The sequence below is a fragment of the Aspergillus costaricaensis genome (assembly GCF_003184835.1).
Source record: "Aspergillus costaricaensis CBS 115574 unplaced genomic scaffold BO79scaffold_1, whole genome shotgun sequence".
Classification (NCBI taxonomy): Eukaryota; Fungi; Ascomycota; class Eurotiomycetes; order Eurotiales; family Aspergillaceae; genus Aspergillus; species Aspergillus costaricensis.
The window spans coordinates 1,920,276-1,941,693 of NW_020291801.1; the positions used below are offsets into that span (position 1 = coordinate 1,920,276).

At 26.3% G+C, this 21,418-nt stretch overlaps 3 protein-coding genes across 3 annotated transcripts; 2 read left to right on the plus strand and 1 right to left on the minus strand.

Moving 5' to 3' along the window:
• Window positions 1-7,886: 7,886 nt before the first annotated feature.
• On the minus strand, window positions 7,887-8,789 carry BO79DRAFT_133511 (uncharacterized protein; the record flags this gene model as incomplete). Its single annotated transcript, XM_025677992.1, has 1 exon — window positions 7,887-8,789. The coding sequence occupies one exon, from the start codon at window positions 8,787-8,789 to the stop codon at window positions 7,887-7,889; it is 903 nt and encodes a 300-aa protein (XP_025545485.1).
• A 2,576-nt stretch (window positions 8,790-11,365) lies between these two features.
• On the plus strand, window positions 11,366-11,911 carry BO79DRAFT_249851 (uncharacterized protein; the record flags this gene model as incomplete). The annotated part of the gene is made up of 1 exon (XM_025685786.1): window positions 11,366-11,911. One exon carries the CDS (start codon window positions 11,366-11,368, stop codon window positions 11,909-11,911), a length of 546 nt encoding a protein of 181 aa, XP_025545486.1.
• Window positions 11,912-12,412: 501 nt separating this feature from the next.
• Window positions 12,413-15,082, plus strand: BO79DRAFT_283899 (uncharacterized protein; the record flags this gene model as incomplete). Its single annotated transcript, XM_025688192.1, has 3 exons — window positions 12,413-12,562; window positions 13,910-14,224; window positions 14,654-15,082. 3 exons carry the CDS (start codon window positions 12,413-12,415, stop codon window positions 14,936-14,938), a joined length of 750 nt encoding a protein of 249 aa, XP_025545487.1. The 3' UTR covers window positions 14,939-15,082.
• Between the last annotated feature and the right edge of the window lie 6,336 nt (window positions 15,083-21,418).

Here is a 21,418-nt window from a genome sequence, read left to right on the forward strand (position 1 = left end):
AAGAAATATATAAATTATTATTTAAATTATTTTTATATTATTCTAGTCAGTGGTCATAATAATAAAAAAATTATATAAATTAAATATTTATTTATATCTAGATATATATAATATTACTAAATTAAAAAAAAAATTTAATTATCTTTTTTTAATAATAATTTATTTTTAAAATTATTATTAAAATTATCTATATTCTTATTTTTATTAATAAAAAAAATTATTATTAATTTATTATCTTCTTAATCCTTAGTTATAAATATAATAGAATCTAGAAAAAAATTATTAAAAATATCTTGATATTTCTTAATAATAATAAAATAATTAATATATATTTAAAATATAAAAATTTTAATAATCTTAGGATACAGGCAGCTCCAGCCTCCAGTAATAATAATAAATATTTTAAAAATTATTAAAAAAATATTTAATATTAATATTATTAATTATAATAGTTAGGAAGTCTCTAGTTATATAATAAAAAATAAGAAATTAATTATAACAGGACTTTTAGTAAATAAAAATATCAGAATATTTAATAATTCTTAGATAATTATTAATATAAATATAATTTTTAATATAATTAATTTACTATTCTAGTCTTTAATAATTTATATATTTTTAATATTAAAATAAATCTTGAGCTTTTTAAAAATTATTATAAAAAATAAAAACTTCTAGTATTTTAAAATATTATAAAAGATTTTATCTAGATCTAAGAATATATTAAAGACTATAAATAATATATTAATAATAAGATTTTATTAATAATAAAAATAAAAGATTTTTTTAAAAATAATTTAATATTTAAAATATTAATTAATATTATTATCTAGCCAGGCGCCCTTCTTGAATTTTTTAAGTTTTAATATAAAATCTAAAATTATTATAATTATATAAATATAATCTTCGGCCTGGTAGGTCCAGTAATAGTATTTATAAAATTTTTAATATATATTTTTTAAATTCTAGAAATTTTTTTTTTAAAATACTTACTTTTATGCTAGCTGATTAATAAATTAATTAAAATAATTAAAGAGATTATTATAAATATTATAAATCTTATAAACTGTAGACCCACTGTTCTCTAATAAATAAAAAATAAAAAAAATATAAAAATTTAAATAAATATTCTAATTATTTTTATTCTATTAAAGTAGAATAAAGATGGTTAATCTTATTATAATTCTAATATTAAATAAAATTTTTAATAATTAAATATATTTTAATTACGTGGTAAATTATAAGATAAATTAAGTTTTATTAAATTTTATAATTAAAAAAAAGATAATATACTAAAACAGATTTTAATTATTAAATAAGCTGAAATTTCTTCTGGTATTAAAAACTTATATTTATAAAATATATAATTTTTTAAATTTATAATTAAGAATTAAAAAAATAGATAAGAGATATTAAATAAATTATAAAAATTATTTATAAAAATCTTCTACAGATGACTCCTAGAGTATTCTATATAAAATTTTTATAATTAATTTCTAGAAAATTTTATAAAAATCTTTTATAGATAACTTTTATTATATATTTTTTTAATTATCTGGAAGATACTGAAAGAGGTCTCTAATTTTTTATTATTTTTTTTATATAAATTTAATAATTTTATTAATAATCTTAATTTAGAGTTTTTAAAAAAAGATATTAATAAAAAATTAAATAATATAAGCTAGACAGAAGATATAATACTAGTTTTAAATAATTTTTATAAGATTAGAATTTATTAAAATATTATAAAAATAAATATCCTGGCTGAATTAAGCCTGGAGTTCTGATATAATAATATTAAATATAATATTATTATTATTAATATTATTAATAGTTATATCTAACAGCTGATAAATAAAATAATATTTTTATAAGATTTTTAAAATAATCTTAGTTAAATTCTTATTAATATAAAATCTAGATACTAGTTAGAAATTTAATAAAATCTTATAATAATTTATATTCTCTATTAAAAAATATCTAGTTAAAATAAAAAATATTTTTTAATTTAAATTAATTTAATAATTAACTGTAATTAACATACATCTGTTATCTAAAAATTTTAATAATAATTAAATATATATTTTCTCTGAAAGCTTTAAGAAATACTTTTTAATTTATATTTAATAAAGAAGAATAAGTATTTAAAAAAAATATTAAAATAATAAAATTAATTATTTATATAAATTAAATATATTTAACAGTATGAAACAGTAGGTAGTAGATAATAAAAAAATATAATATTTAATTAAAAAAATTTCTTTTATTATAAATAATAGAAGCTTAGAAATAGTATAATAAATATTAATAATAATAATTTATTAGAAAATCTATTTATAAAAATATTATTAATAATTATATATCTGTAATAATTCTTTCTCTAATATCTGTTTAATAATTTATTTAAAAATATATTAAAATATTTATTTTTTATAATTTTTATAAAAATAGTAGCTTATAAAATTAGTCCTAAAGTTATTAATTACTAGATATTATAGAATATATAAGTATATAATATAAAAAAAATAAAAAATATTATTAAAGAATAATATATTTTTTTAAAAATAAGTTTATACTGTTGCTGTCTTTTCTTGACTAAAATAAAAAAATAATTTTTAATTTTATATATAAATTTAGTTAAAAATAGTTGTTTATTATTAATTATAAAAAATAAAAATTTTTTTTAAAAAATTAAATATAAAATAATTTTCTGATATCTTATAACACACTTAATATTAAGATTTAAAAAAAAAGATAATATAGACTAAAAAACTATTTTCTATTTAAGTATTATTATAATTTATAAAGATTTATAAAATAAAAAAAAAGTTTAATAATATTCTTTAAAAATAAATTTAATAATTTTAATTAATTTATAATAGACTAACTATCTATATAAGAAATTTAAGAAAATAAAGAATTAAGAAAAACTTAACTAATATAATATTATTTTATTTTTTAATATATATTAATATAAATATAATCTATTATATTTACATGTATTGGGAATATCTAATAATAATAAATTTTATTAAAAATATTTTCTAATTTTATTTATAGATAAGAGTTTGCAGCATCCAGTAATTATTATATAAAATATTTCTGATATAATAGATAATCAGGTATTATTAAATAATATAAATAAGAATTTTATAAAAGTTATTTTATAATTATTAAAATAATTATTATTAGTAGAGTCTGTAAAAATTTTTTATAGACTTTAATAAAATACTATCTTTAAATCTTGATAATTATTTATAATTATTAAAAAATATAGATTTCTAGATAAATTAAATAAGCAGAATAGCACGGAATATTATAATTTAATAATATTAATAATTTATAGAATTTTAATTTATTATAGATGCTTAGAAGCCCTTTTAAATTTATAAAATAAATAATAAATTTATTTATTATTATATAAGATAATTTTTAGAGAGATTTACCAGCCTGGCAGGATAATTTAAAGGATATTAATAATTTATAAATAATATATAATTAAAATAAAGCTATAAATATATATATTTATTACTATTTTATACTGTAAGAGTAATCTTTTTTTAAAAACTTAATTTTTACTATCTCCCAAGATAATTTTAGATTAATTAGATTAGAATAGAATAAAATATACTATTTTCTTTCTTGAATTCTTCTAGCTCTTTTTAAAATTAAGAAGATTAGTCTTACATTAGTTATTAATAAAGATATAAATAATTAAAATAAATAATTATTAATCTGAGTATACCTTACCTGTGCTAAGATCTAAAAAAGTATAATAAATAAATCTTAATTCTAAGAATAGTTAAAATAATTAACTGTTCTATTTTTGGCTGTTCTGCAGTTAGATATAAGATTTCCTTATATCTAACTGTTAACCTGACAGCAGGTATAAATTTTTCCATTAACCTACCCTACCCTGGCCGTTAACCACTCTAACTAGCAGAATAAAAAATATTTATTTAGATATTGTCAGAGAAAAAAAAAGAAAAAAAATATAATCAGGTAAAATAAGCAGGCCAGGACAGGACTAATGAAACTCTTATTCTAGAATATATAGTAATTAGTAATTACTTTATTACTATTACTAGTAGACAGGTGAACTATTTCTAATATTATGGGATAAACTTAGATTAGTTCTAACCTAAGCATGCCGTGCAAACAAGAAGGAATAGTTAGAGAATAGAAAGGTTGTGGAGGTCCAGTGGGAAGATAAAGAGGCTGCAGTCATGTGCAGCAAGTGTTACGGGTCTGTCCTGTAACATAAGTATAGTATAAGCTTATATATTATATTTACTAAACTTCAGGAAGTACTTATTTATAGCTAGATTTTCTTTATTCTAATATAATAATTGACCAGAAGTATTCTAATTTATTTTTTAAATCTAATAATAAAATATAAATATCTTACAAGAAATTATATTAAAGATAGCTGTTATATTAGTTAGTATTTATTTTAGAAAATACTATAAAATAATTAATATTAAGAGGTTAAAGCAGGTGGAATAAATATATAAATATATAAATAAAAATAATATTATTTTCAGTACAGCTTTAATTAAATTTAAAATTAAATGACTATTATAGCTGTTAAGCATCAGAAAACTATATTTATTTACTAATTTATTTTTAATTAATAAAATAAAGTATTTTTAAAACCATTAAAATCTGATTATATTAATAATCTAACTATTATTACTAATTTTAATTCTCCAGATAAAAGAAATAAATTAATCTTTATACTAAATTTTAAAATATATTTTACTTTTAAAGATCAGAGTTGAAGATAAAATTATTTTATTAAATTAAATATATTTAATTAAAGTAATTTATTTCTAATTTTTTAATTAAATTAAAGACAGCTGGCCAGCTCTCTGAAAACTAATTATTATTTTAAATATAATAATTAATTTTATAACAAATTCTGTTTTATTAAAATTATAAATATTATTTAATAAAATCCTATATTTTTATATAATTTTCTGAATCTAATTAAATTAGTCTTATATATTCTTAAAATTTTTTATCTTAGCTTTTTAATAATTATATTATCTAATATACTAGATACAGAGAATATTATAATATTTAATAAAACTGTAGACCCAGTTAATATTTATTTTTTTAAATATTAAATAATTTTATTTAAATAAAATTAAATTAATTATACTTCTGACTTTAAGCAGCTGGAGATTTATATTTTATTTATTTAAAGATAAAATCTATTTAACAAGTAATTTTTCTTTATTTTTTAATAATTTTTAATATTTATAAGTTATATCTTTAGTAAAATCACATCTAGATAATTGAGCGTGTAAAGTAGTTTAAGTAATATTATAAATATATATTACCTCGTGAATACTGGTAAATTAGTCTTTCTAAATAATTTTAATAGTAAGAAGAATCCTGTCTTCCTGTTCTACCTGCGTTTTTAATAATATAAATATTTTTAGTAGCATCTATGGCGGTTGCAAAGCTTCAGATAAGAATTTGAGGTAGTGTTTTTAAAGGGGTGGGCCGCTTTACTGTGTGGGCCGTTTAGCCGTGGATTACGTTAGTTAACTAACTACATTAACTAGTTAACCATCAAACTCATGTCTTGCGTAAGCTACTACAAGACTACCGTCAGAAATTTTTGTTGCCGCACATCCATAAGTGGAGATATCAGTTTCTCGAATTGAAGATGGAATGTAATTTAGTTGCTAGCCATAAGAAAGCCATATGCATGTACTTAAGGCGTGGTCATGCTGGCAGTTGAAGATGCATGAAGAGCTGGGTATTGAGGTACTACCAATACGGAGTAGCAAAAGCAGAGGGTTGGGCGATGATATGTGTGCTTGCATCCAGTCAATCCCCATCTGTATCATATAGTACTATCACTGTATAGATGGACATCAGCCGGGATGTTGTTGGTATCCTGCGCGCACATAGGATGAGGGTCATTGCAGCACATATGCCTGTCTGCGCAATCCCCTATTCATAGCTAATATCCCTGCTTGTCGAGACCGCCTCAAGTCACGGATTGCGACAACAAACATTTTCCATACTAGTCATGTAGCAGCTTACGCAAGACGTGATGTTGATGATTATGTTGATTATAGAAGAAGAGGAGAGGTCTTCTAGTAGATGCTAGCTATTGTATATGATATGGTAAAACTACACAGAGTAGAAAGATACAAAGCAGATTATATTATATTTTATCATATATATAGAAAAGCAACGTCCTCATTGTATAAAACATGAAGCTATTCAAATACTCTAATAGTGGTGGGAGCTGTGCAGGAAACGCTACATTTCATATGAAATTATTCAAAGAGTCTCTTGATCATTCTACTATAAGGGGGGGATCTTGCAGCTAACTAGATAATAGTACGAAAGCAGTCATGTGTAGCAGAACGTCATGGTTAAATCATGGCATATGCAATACCACTATAAAGTAAGCTCAATAACATCCCCCCACCCCCGGCTAGAAAAGAAAACGACAGTTGACGTAAGAAAAAGCGACTTCACCCCGTGCTCGTATGATAAAAGAATCATTTATTAAGCGAGTCCCATCTTTAAGAGATAAACTTGTATTCCGAAGAACAGCAGGCGCCCCCCTCCCCCTACTAACTACAGAGTATCGTTAAACAACAAATCAGAAATTCGTTCCGCCAATATCGTTCTACGAGGATGATAATAACAGGGTCGACCTCCTGCTCAACCCTCGATTTCTGATGTTTCTCAAAGGCGCCTAAACGCTGCTGCGTGGATTGAATAGCTGTCAAAAGATCACGCATACTAGGCTCGGCGGTAGGACGTGCTTGTCCGTCAGCAGCACTGTTGGACAATATGTTGCCGCTTGACGACATGGTGCTCGACAGTGGTGTTAGACGAGATTAAAGGTTGCAATGAAGAGAATGAAAGCGATAATATAGGCTGTTCGGAAGGTCGTATCGTACGCAGCGCTAGGCGTGACGTAGTCTCGGATAATGATATTTGTTAGGATTGTTTGACGACGGGCCCTGGTTCAACCTAACACCAAAGGTCAAACGACGCAGATTTCTGATCGAAGGCACCCTTTGTGTTTTGGCTGGTCGAATGCGTCGAATAGTAGAAGGATTAATTACGCTTGTTCCTTCCTGATTTGGTGTGCTCATGTTTGATGTAGGTACGTTCGCTTGTGGTGAATCGTAGGCGCCAGGAACGGTCGGATTGGCGGTAGAAAAATCGATATTACTCGCAATGCTCGAACTTCACGATCTCGAGGCTCAGCCAAGTGGTCATTCAGGATCTAGCTGGTCGTCGGACGAGTGTATAATAACCCACTGCTGGTATCGACAGACGTACCTGCAAGATGTGTAGAAAATCTTTCAGGGCCTTATGGAGTACGCGCTTATTGATATCCCAGCCAGGAGAGTAGGCAAAACTGTTGCTGTTCACTGGTTTCTCAACATTCAATTCACATATGAGGTATTCGACGGGAGAGAGGATAGCTCGATCAATGCGACACGTGTATGGGGAGGCTGATTGATGTTTGAAATGATGATATTCGGTGTGCGAGCTCTGCTATACGACGCTCAGTCCTTGATGACATCGAAAAACAACGAAAGACAACGAGGTTAGACGAAGAGACAAAGCAAAGGACTCTTCAGAGGATAAAGGACGCGTCAAGCGGCAGCATCAAGTGAGGTCGAAACTGAACAGCTCGGAGACCTCGAGATCGGCCAGGAACAATGACAAACGAGAACAAGTAAACAATCGAACAGTCAAATGATCAAAAGACGAGGTCCTCGGATTTCCCGGGACATGCTACTATATTGTAGCAGTTTTTGCATATAGCGTGGTAGAACCATAGGGGACAGGAAGGTGCAGAGCGGATGATAAGACCATCTTCGAAGTGTTTGATTTCGTCAAGTTTCGGGGGAGTTCAAGGTCAGGGCACGCCGGTGCTGGTTGCGGAAGAATGTGGCACCCAACTGATCAAGCATATCATACTCGATTACAATGTCGTGCTCCAGATCGTTTTCCGGGGGGCGTTTAGTAAACGTTGAGAAGTCGAATAGAAGTTCGGTGGTATTCACCACCCTTAGGTCATCATCGAGTTTCCATCCTTCGATTTGCGGGCCTGCGGGATCGTCCATGATTGTGATGTGCTGTTGTACTACGGCAGGAGCATGTCTATACCTTGTCGCCATACCATGTCTTCTGAGGCCGTGTCTCCAGACGTCGATGTTCAATACATTACCCTGGCCAATTTTAATGGTGATACAGGCCAGCACGGTTGACCCAGGAGTTTCAAGCCATCCTCGAGCAGAATTTGTGAGGTGTGCGGCAGTCTCTGATGCGCCGGTTTCAAGTACAACAGATGGCGTATCGGTGTCTCTAGGGATCCAGCAAGTGTCCGGTTCCTTCGTCCAGCATCCTATCTGCGTAAGGGGAGAAGACTGATTTTCGACCTCGCAATCAACCCCCATCAGCATCAGTTGTTTCTCGATCAGACGTCTGAATTGCCCAGTTACATCCTCGTGGGGCGTTTTCGGCATCCTACACGTCAACGTTCTCGACAGGGAGTTGTATGCGTACTTGACTGATCTGAACGGTCGGGCTTTGCTTGACGATAGAACAGAAAAGTCGTCCTTGGTAACTTCAGAAAACACGAGAATATTGGTCCCTTCCGATAGGTGTTCTTTCAACGTGTTGGTAAACTTCCTTGACCCGTCATACTTGAGAGTAGGAGCTGGTGGTGCTATAACACCAGTTGTGAGACCTGGCATGTTGGTTTGTTGTGAGCTGGAGGTTGGAAGATCGAGCATATTGGAAATCGATAGATGGTTGTGTTGCAAGAAAATCGAATCTAGGAAAGTGCGAGGCATCGAAGCTCAGTTTTGCGGTATGACGGAAGGAGTGTCATTCACTTCAGAGGATACCCCCGCTTCACTTTAATAGTGACGTGAGCTTGACCACTTACAGTTTAGATGGTGGTTGTCAGTACTGCAATAGTTGCTAACTACATCATGGACCAAATTGTAGCTGCTTAGTCATGGGTCACATTTCCTGCCCGATCCTTAGGTCAGTCGATGGCAAGATGTGCTGCGATCAGCTTGGGTACTGCCGTCAGCGTGTAGGCTCCCGATCAGGGGTCCGTAGGATCGTTCTAGAGATCTAATAAGGAAATCAAACAGTTATACAAAGATAGTTCCTAATATACTTAAATATATATATAGAGATATAATTTAAAAGTAGATATAATATAGCTGTAATTATATTAACAAGCTTAATTTTCTAGAGATTTATTTTAAAATATATTAATAGTTTTTAATAAAATTAAATATTATTAGTAGATTTAGAGCAACAGATCTTATTTTTTTAAATTCTGATTAAGTATTTAATCGGAGCTTTTAATATTTTGTATATTATGTTTAGTCAGCAGGCAGTAATAGTTAAGGCTGGGTAGCCGAGTCCTCTAGTAGGGACTTGTCCCATAACAAATAAGTCTATAAATCTTATATATATAATATAATTTTAGAACTTTGAAAGTTATAGTTTTTTTTATAGATTATTGATATGTATATATTAATAAATATTAAAGAATAATTAGCTAATCAATATTTTATTTTTAATTATATTTATTATATTATTATTTATTCCTGAAGTCTTTACTAAAGTCCAGAAAAAAATTACTGTATAATATTTTTCTAAACTTTATTATTATTTGATTTTATATACTAGCACCAAATCCTTCTGATAATAATTTTTAATATCTAATAAAAGAACTCTGTATAATTTATTATTAATATGATATAATATAGCTTTTATTAGATTGAAAGTAGATTTTTTATAATAATAAAAATTAATTTAATAGATAAAATAATATATCTACTTAATATACTGAATTAGTAAATAATCTAGAAATCTTATCTTAGAGTAAGCCGTTATTGTATATATAAATATATATTAATATTATATTATAAATTATAAATTAATTAAGAAATAATAAATTATAAATAAGAAATTAAAGATTAATTCTGTATTTCTCTGTTTATATTTTCAGATAGAAAATAAATAATTATTTAAATAATATTTTTAAAAAGATCTGACAGTATTTTCTAGTTTTATAAATAAATTAAATCTGTAATATATAATAAATAAATTATATTTATATTTATATATTACAGTATTTATATTGTGCGGTATATAATTAGTGTTGGTGCTGGCCACCAAAAACTTGGGCGAACCTGCTAGGTTCTGCCGCTCAACGTGGTTCTGCCACCAACAGCCGTCTTGTGAGGAAGGCCAACCTCCCTGTTGATAGTTTAGAGTAACAAGAGAGGACCAAGAAAATACAATATGATATTTATTCACCATTCGCACAGGTAGCACCAATATGGTAGCATGTCCTAGTTTTTGATCCAGAGACCATCCATCCGCACGGAAAAACCGAACGGAGCGGAACAACCGCGATCAATCTCTCATTTGGTAGTCTATCTGGTATAACCTAATGGACCCAAACGCCATCCTCCTAGCCTATTAACTACAAACCTTCATTGATACTGAACACGGTTTTATGAAACAGTGGCTGTCTAACCTTACTTCCTGCTTGAACAAAGCACTACAGCAATATTTTCTCCCCCTGAACTTTACATTGTATCCGAACAATTGGGTACACTCGAAAAGGATGTTTGATGCTGTAGTTAGGAAGTATATCCAAGCAATATCAACTAACACGTCTGTGAGATGTACAAACACGTCACCATTGTAAAACGCGCTGTGAAAACCATTGGCTGAACCGCCACGGGATACAGCTCCTGGAAGACATCTGTTTGAATAATCAATGACGCCAGTGGGCACATCTATGGTAATACTGGGACTATAATCAGCACCTACACGATGAAGGGAACGACTATTTAGTGAATCCCATATCCAAGAAATAAATTCATCTCTTTAAGAAAGACTACAAGAGAACCAGCAACATCAGAGCCTGAACACCGTCTGACCCCAAAACCTCGTTCGACCAGACAACTCCGTTAAACCAGAAAATACCGTTGAATAAGGTGATCTGGCCGAACCATCAGACCCTACTTAATAACAGATCAGAACATCCTTCCAATCTTACTGTCCCACCGAAGAGTTATCAACAGAGTCTACCTTATTAATATTAATTTCAAATCTCTCATTTGACTTTGATCATTTGACCATGGGCGATAACCATCTAAATACTCATATCACAGCTCTTGCTGATGTAGCAGAAATCTAAGCACCAGCTGCTCCACAACTCCCATAGTAAAACCAGAATAACCCTCCACCAAACCCGTCTCCCATACAAAGACAGGCCCCTGATCATGAACAAGGAGGTTTTACACCAGCTCAGACCCAGTATCTAGAGCAGATAATGGCTAGAGCAGTCACTGACGCCCTGGCTCGCGTGCAGAGACAACCACATCCACCACCTGAACCGATGGCCAGACCTGACGCTATGCCTGATCCCCGTAAACAACCAGAGAACGCCTACGTTGCACCTCGTTACGTACCACCCTACCAACCCTACCAACCTCACCAATATCCGGCACCCCGCCCTTACGATCAATATCAAGCTCGCCCTTGTGAACCACACCAGATCAATGGTTATCAGGATAATGGATATCCTAATTGGTATGGTTATGGTTACAATAACGGGAATGGCGAGGGCAATGGTAACAGACACAATGACGGCCAAAGGTCCAACCATTGGCGCGCAGCCGACGTTGGCTATTTCTATCCCAACATGCCCGCAAACTGGGGACATGGAGACATCATTGACAAGGACGACAAGGTCTGGTATAGATCGGGCTACGCGTTTGTCAAACGTCTGCAGCAATTGGCAATCACAAAGGACCCCCGGAAGATCATTCAGAATATTGACACGTGCTTCCGTGGCGAAGCTCTCAGCTGGTGTTGAGCAACCAGTGCGCCGGACCATTCAAGATTGTTGAGCGGATCGGGCGACTGGCATACAAACTTGATTTCCCATCAGACTGGAAACTACACCCCGTCATCTCAGTAGCTCATCTTGAAGCCTATCCCGGGGTTGACCCATTTAACAGAAAAGTGGAGAAACCAGGACTAGTCTATGTTGAAGGCGACACAGATGAGTTTAAGTTGTACAAAATTGAAGCGCTGCTTGATAGAAAAACCACCATAATAAAAGCAGGTCAAGAAAAACACCTCTATCTTGTTAAGTGGAAAGGCTATGATGACCAGCACAACCAGTAGTATCCTTTGGACCAACTTCACGACGCAATGGACCTAGTTCGCGACTTTGACTAAAAGCATCCCTTTCGGCCGAAGCGTCGCCTACGAGACCGTAGGCAGTAGGCCATTCACTGACAACCTCCCTAACACTCCCCATCGCCCAACGCACCTCAATCCCAGCTCACCTTACCTACCTCAAATACCTCACATGCCTCACCTTGATCTACCCCACACACCTCATCTCCGTCGCCTACCTGCCTCCACCACTCCTACCGACGCGTTTCTACATTCCTTTTACTTCCTGAGTTTCTTTTACTTCGTCCTTAACACTGCCACACCCGACGACCTCATCGTCTACGTGAACCTTCCCCTCTCCACTGAAGCCATACTGCCTGAACCCATACTCTCAATGAGCGACGACTATACCTACCTTGACTCCTTGCCTGATAACTTTATTGATCTATAATATGATCTTCTTACTACTCAATACCTCACTGCCTTATAATCGTTACGCTGTTTTTTTGATACTATGCTTATAAATATCAATGCTAATATCTCTGAATAGGAAGCTAAGAAAATCATATTAAATAATATATTAAGTGACACTTTGAATCTTGTTATATATATTTAAGCTCTTAAATAGTATATCAGTAGTCTTTATTATATATTATATAAATACTACTATAATACTCTACAAGAGCTTTGAATAGTAGTCTGATAATTTAAGAAAAAATATAGAGTAGATATCTTGGTATTCTGTATAATTTATAAAATATTAAAAATAAAGAATATAGATACTTTAATAAAGATAAGATATTATGGCTGTTAATATACAGATATATTTTTTCTTTTAGATTCTAAATATTATTGCAAGTCTATACCTGAACTAATACTGGATAAACCAGATATAATAAATTATAATATTAAGAAGGATAAGATTTTCTATTTTCTGTATATACTGGTTTATATATAAGCAGATTAGTATATATATATATAAAACCAGTTCTGGAATATTAAGCCAGTTACTTTAAAAATATCTAAAAAAGTAGAAATAAAAGATAAATCTATTTAAGTTAGATGGATAATAGACCTGCTTCTAAAGATATCAATAAATACAGGTGTTATTATTATATAAGTCTTTGAGCCTGTCTATCTAAAGCCTGAGATAAGTAATAGTCTGTGGAAATTCGCTACAGCTGATAGATAAATAATTACTGAATTAATAATTTAATTAATAGTAAAGTATATAAGTAGAGAAGTAAAGCTCCAGCTTATTAAAAAGAGTTTTGTTATCTATTTTATCTACTTATTTAATATTTAAACTTATACAGAAGATTTGATATGTAATTTTTAATATAAATAAATTATATAAGAGTTTAATCTGATCCACAAGCTGGGGACTGTTGATAAAGATATATTTATAGCTGTTATAATAAATACTAAGTATGATGTACAGAACTACTTATGTTAGTATTTAGGAATTATATATAATAGCTATTCTCTTTAATCCTTAAACTATATATGACGTGAGGGACTAATGGCAATTATACTATTTTTTAAGATTAATAAAGTAAGAGTTATTATCATGAAAATCAATACAGAGTTATAATTTATAATTTAGGATGGCATTCCCATCTCTGAAAACAATGCGGACGCGGACAACGAAAATAACACTATTAATGACGACACTAACAAGACCAATAAGGACGAACCACGCCGGCCCCTTACCAAGCCTACGGTTCGTCAGTCAATTGAAACCGACGACGCTCACAAAAACAAACCGCTCCGCCATGCCACGTCCACTCGCCCCGCAACTCGTCGGTCAGTTGGCACCGATCGTTCACCATCCCGCGACCTCAGTCCGATCCTCACGTCGACTCATCCGTCGGTTGGCCCTGATGGCTCTCCCTCTGACCTCAGTCCGATACTCCCATCAGCCACACCGTCCCATCTATCAAGCAACAATCCTCTGTCCGCGAACAACAGCCCTCTCTTTCAATATCTCATCAGATACTCTGCTGTAAGTTTTACCGTAACCAACACTGCTACTGGACAAGCTACTCTACTAGATTAGTTCTTGTCACCGGACCCTACTATCTTAATCCAAGACTTCATCCCTATGTGTGAGGTGTCCAAAACTGCATTCTCAGATTTGATCAATTACTCCGAGGATGAGGAACCAACCATCAAGCTACTTGCTATTGAATTACTTACCACTTAATCTACTACAGAAGCAGTTATTGGACCTGCTACTGAACTAATTGTTGAACCGCTCGTTACTACTTAATCTACTACAGAACCAGTTGTTGGACCTGCCACTGAACCAATTATTGAACCGCTTGTTACTAAATCTACTGCGCCACACATCGAGGTTGAACCTGCTGTCAAAGATACTGATCCCCTCACAGAATATACCACCGACCCGAGCGACGGATAACACGGATACAAGGCGCCTGCCGCAGTCCGTGTTACACGTCGTTCACAACAGATCGCCCAGTGCCATGCAGACACCACCGGGGGAGACTCGACCACTGGACACAGCGCTACTATCGAGCTACACCCTACCACTAACATCACCACTGCCCAAGCACCCGCTGATGTCGTTGACGTTGAACCACAACAGCCCGTCCAGGACAACACGGCCACGCGACTCCTAGGCCTGCTCGAAACCATTAATGCACGCTTTGCCGAACTGAGCGAACGGCTGGACCGTGTCGAAAGCCGCCCTACCTAGGCGAACGGTCATCGACGGACCAACTACATGAATCCTGTCCTTTCTTTTGTTTCCGACGAGGGGGAAGTTGTTGGTGCTGGCCACCAAAAACTTGGGCGAACCTGCTAGGTTCCGCTGCTCAACGTGGTTCTGCCACCAGCGGCTGTCTTGTGAGGAAGGCCAATCTCCCTGTTAATAGTTTAGAGTAACAAGAGAGGACTAAGAAAATATAATACAATATTCATTCATCATTTGCACAGGTAGCACCAATTAGTATATATAATATTAATAAATAATAATATAATTATTATTTAATTATCTTAATTAAAATAGTGAATATAAAATATTTATAAAAAAATAAATAAATTAAATAAAATATAATTTAAAAATATAAAAAGGCTAAGCATAACTCTTTTTTAATAAAAATATTAAATAATGAATAAAGATTAGTTTGTGATTAATCCTGTATTAAAAATATTATTAAATAATTTTTTTTTCTTATTTTTATATATATAATATACATAGTAGGCCGCTGGCGGAAGTTGTTGGGAGGCTGTAGCCAATTATAAATAGTATATCATAGTCTTTCAAAGTTATTAAAGATTATGAAAAAGTTATTAATAATTAATTATCTTTATAAAAGAAAATAAATATATAAATAATAATAAATAATTAAATAAATATTTCAAATACCGGGTAATTACATACCATGTAATATAATAGTTATAAAATATATATATAATTATATATAACTTTATAATCTTCCCGCGATATACAACATAAGTATAAAATAATTTTAAACTTATATATAAAGGTATTGACATTAATATTTATTTCTTAAATAATAGTAAATAACCTAAAAAACCTTACTAAATCCGGGTAATTACATGACTCTTTTATTTAATGATTAATAACTTTTAATAACTTTTAATAACTTTTAATAACTTTTAATAACTTTTTTATAACTCTAGATAACTTTTACCAACCATGATTTATTATTATATAAGCCTCTTCACGCACCCCCTCGGGCCCCTATGTATTTTTTTTAGAAGTCTTGTCCTTGACTAGTCCTTAACTAATTCTAAAAAATTCTATAACCAGTATTTATCTGTGTTAAATTATATATATAAATACTATTATTAAATAAATTATTTAATAATTATATATAGACTTCCTGTTCCTGAGTGGGAGATATTTATTTATTAATAATATAATAGAAATTATTTATAGGCCAAGCCACGGCAAGAAATAAGATAAATTAAATAAACTATAAGAAATTATTAACTATAATAAAATAATATTAAAAGAAACTAATTTGAGGAAAAAGAGAACTGGATAAATTATTATTAATTTTTTATTTTATTTTTTTTATAATTAAATTATTAGCTTTTTCTGGTAGTAGTGGCTGAGAGTATATATAAATAATATTTTACTTTAAAAATGAGATACCAGCCAGTAGTATTTATTATTATAAAATTATAGTTTTTTTTTTCTTGAGAAGAGATAACTGTTTTATAGTATTTGTGACGGCGAGTGATGTCTCAGGGTCACATGACTTCTGTTTTATTTGCTTTGTTTGCCTTCTCGCATGGCTTGTTTATTTTTATATAATTATATATTTTTTCTAAGCTTCTTCTTTTCTTTTCTTATGCTAGAAATTCTTATTATATAATATTAAATTTAATTATTTAAACAACTTCCATATAATTTCTAGTATTATTTTATCTTTTATTTTTTAAATTAATATTATATATTACTAGCTATCTAGTTCAGCAGCTGGTATCACTTCTTATATATATTTAGTAATATTAAATATAGTTAAAATAAAATAATCTAACTAAGACTTAAACTAGAATAATTAGTAAGAATACTTATAATAACTAAAGAAAATTATATTAAATTAGTACTGAGTACTGTAAATTTTTAATAATATTTAATAATTTTACTAGAAGAAGAGCTTAATAATTAGAAAAATATTATTTATAATTAATTCTATAAGCTGTATGTAAAGAACCCTAATAAAATCTTTAATATAATATTTTATATTATAAAAAAAATAGAAATAAAGATATATGAGACTGTCTGCTAGTAAAATAAATTTAATAATAATTATAATAAATTAATATATAAATATAATCTATATATTATTTAGTTTTTTTAATTTAATAATTAAAATAACTGAACAGCTGAGATTTCTAAATCTAAAAAATTAATAAAGATTTTTAATTTATTTTTATTCAGTAATAATAAGATTATTAATTTTAAAAATTAATTTCTTATAATATAGCAGAAGCTGGAAGCTAATATAAATTATTTAAATATAATTATTATCTAATAAACTTATATAATTAATAAATTAATTATTATAAAAATAATATAAAAAATATCTAGTTTTCTAATTCTGTTCTAATATTTTAAACTTTTATATAAATATAACTAACATACTTAAATATCTGAAAATTATCTATATTAATTTAAATAAGTCTTATAATATATACTAATAGTATCAGGAGTTTAGAATAATAATTAATAATAAATTTTATAATTTTATATTTATATTTTATTATCTTGCTGTAAAAGCAGATATTATTAAAATTTATTAAAAAAAAGATTTTTATTAGTACTTTTTATTTAAATTACAGAAGCTGATAATATCCTGCTTTAATAATAATAATATAATATTTAAATAATATATTAAAAAATATACTTAATTATCAGATTTAATTAATAATATAATAAAATATTATAATAAGATAAATATTCTGAGTTACTAGCTATTTATATTAATTATTATTATTATTATAATTATAATCTTCTTAGTCCCAGCTAAGATTTTTTATAATATCAGTTATACTACTAGTATAAAATTAGAAAAATATATTTATATAATAATTAAAAAATATTACTTTATCTGCTAGAAACAAAAATATTTAATTTAAAATTATTTAAAAAAAAAAACAGGTTAAGTTAAGCTGTTAAAAATAATAAAAAATAATTATTTAATAAAAAATAATATTTAAAAGAAATTTTTTTTCTAGATAAAATAAATATTAATATTAATTTATTAGATTTATAAGATCTGCTAGACTAAGAGAATAAAAACTTTATTATTAAGATTCTAATATTAAATAATAGACTAGTAGTATCTATATATATTCTTACTAATACTAGAATTAATATTTATATTTATATAAATATTATCTTTATTATTTAGATAATTTACTAATTCTGAATTAATATTATTTTTTTTAAAATTAATTATATTATTATAGACTTTAATAATAAGACTATAATATCTTTAATTTATATTATCTAATTTATATTTATAGTTAATAAATACTAATTTTATAATATATTATTTTTAATATTTAAACTAGACTGCCATAATATTATTCTAAAATAAATATAATTTATAAAATAAGAAATCTTATTAAATTATTAATAAAATAAATTAATATAATTTAATTATTTTTTTTTACAAGATAAAGTCAAGGCTGGATTATTATAATAAATTTTCTAAGATATCTTATTATAATATTTAATTAATTAAAATTATTAGTAAAATATTATCTGATAAGACTATAATTTTTAAAGAATAATTAATATTTTATTATAAATATTCTTTTTTAAAGCAGAGTTTAAAGTATTTTAAATCTATTAAAGTATTTTTTAAAAGATCTTAATTAAAATATACTAAAATCTAGTAAATTAAAATTTTTAATATTAAATTTCTAGAATCTCCCAAAGTCTCTAGAAAAAAAATATTTTTAAAAAAATTAAAATAATTTTTATTAGAACTGCCGCCTTCCATAAATATTTTTAGAATTTTAAATTAAAAATATTTATTATATTTCTAAATATAATTAAGAAAGCTATTACAGAGAAAATAGATTTTTATAATAAAATATTTAAATTAATTAAGAAAGAAAAGATAAAGCAGACTTTTTTTAAATATTATTATAATTTAGTAAATATCTTCTTTAAAAAAAATTTAATATTTTGTCTATTTTCTGACTCTATAATTATTATATTTAATTAAAAAAAAATAATCTATTAGAAATAGTCTTTTTTTATAAAATAATTTTAGAAGAACTTAAAGCTGCCTATAATTATATTATTAAAAATTTAAAAAAAAATTTATTATATTTAATACAGCTCTGTTTATCTTTTTTATTTTAATAATAAAAAAATTTAAAGAAAAACTATATTTATATATTAATTATTAAAAATTTAATATTTTAACCTGTAAGAATCTTTATTCTATTTTTTTAATTAATAAGATAATAAATTATTTCTAGAATATAAAAATATTTATAAAATTTAATATTTATTAAGATTTCTACTGTATTTATATAAATTCTGAATTTAAAAATTTAATTATTTTTTAAACCTGTTATAAAATCTTCAAATATTAAATATTATTATTTAGATTTATAAATAAACTAATAATTTTCTAGTATTTTATTAATAAGATTTTCATGGATTTTTTAGATAAGTTTATTATAATATATATAAATAATATATTAATTTTCAGTGAAAATAAGACAGAGTATAAGTTTTATATTTATTAAATCTTTAAGTATTTTCAGATAGCTGGATTCTAAGTAGTAATTTATAAATATAAATTCTATATAATAAAAACTAGATTTCTAGATTTTATTATTATTATTACAGGTATTCAAGTTGATCCTATAAAAATTATTATAATTATAAAATAATAATATCTGATTATTATTAAAGAAATCTAATTATTTTTTAAATTTTATAATTTTTATTAATATTTTATAAGAAATTACAGCTGGATTATTAAATTTATAAATTAATTTATTTAGAAAAATATCTTATTTTTCTAGAATTAATTTTATAAGAAAATTTTCTAAATTTTAAAATAAATTCTGATATTAGCTCTTATATTAATCTATTATAATTTATCTAGATTTATATATATTGAAACTAATATAGCTGATAAAATAATTATAAAAATTTTATATTAATAGATTAAGAATATATAATATTTTATAATTTATTATTTAAAGACTATATTTCTGTCTGAGTATAATTATAATATTTATAATAAAAAAATATTAATTATTATATATATTTTTACAGAATAAAAAGCAGAACTAGAGAATCTATAATAATTAAAAAAATTTATAATTTTTATAAATTATTAAGTCTTAGAATATTTTATAATTATAAAAAAACTTAATATCTGGTAGGCCTGCTAAGCAAAAATATTATTTTAATATTATTTTATTATTAAATATTAATTAAAAAAGAATAATATACTAATTAATTATCTTATATAAAAGAAGATTAATTTAGAAATAACTAATAATTATTATTATTAAGTATTATTAAAATCTGAATTTTTAAAATTTAATATAATTTTTAATTTAATATTAGTAACTCCTGTAGAGCAAAATCTTTATATTATAAATTATATTTTAAAAGTAAACTGTATTTATCTTTTTTTAAAAAATTTCTGGAAGTAAGTCTATTAATAAAAAATTAATTATTTTTTATAAAATAAGTTATTTTTATATTAAAACAGACTAATAATTTTTAATAAAAATAATTTATAAATCTAGTTACTGGATGAGATTTATTAATAATTATTATTAATTTATTCTGAATAAATAAAAATAATAATATTAATTAAATATTAATATTTCTGGAGTACTTGGAACAGAAATATCTAATATTATATAAATAATTATTTAATTTATAAAAAAAAATATATATTAAGACTTATTATCTAGATTATTCTAATCTCTTTTAATTTCTAATTAACTATAGTAGTATATATCTATAAATTTCTATTTTTTTTAAAAAAATTATTATAAATTTAATACTATTTTTATAATAATAAATTATTTTAATAAATATATAATATTCATTTTCTGTACAAAGTAGATTTTTATATAAAATATAATTTATTTATTTATTAATTATATTTATATTTAAACAGGACCCCCTGATATTATTATTTTTAATTAAAAAAATTAATTTATAACTGATTTTTAAGATAAACTATACTGAATTCTATAGATTAAATTAAAATTTTTAATAATATATTATTTATAAACTAATAAATAAATAAAAATTATTAATTAATATATAGTCTAGTAACTTATTCTATTTATTAATTATTTTTAAAATAATTAATTAAAATTATTATTATTTATTAATTTTATTACTATAATTTTATTTTATAAATCTACTAGATTATCTTTATTTATAATTAAAAAAAAATATAAATTCTATATATTATTTAACTAGACTTTTCTAGTAAATCTATTATTATATATTATTACTTAAGACTAAGCCTGTAAGTTTACTTATTATATAAAATAAATCTAGATCTTTGCATAAGATAAAATCCAGAATATATAAAATTAATAAATATAATAAATTAATTAATCCTATTACTTTATTAATTTTAATATTAATAATAAAGTTTTTATTAATACTTGTAATTAAAGATAGGACTAGTTTTTA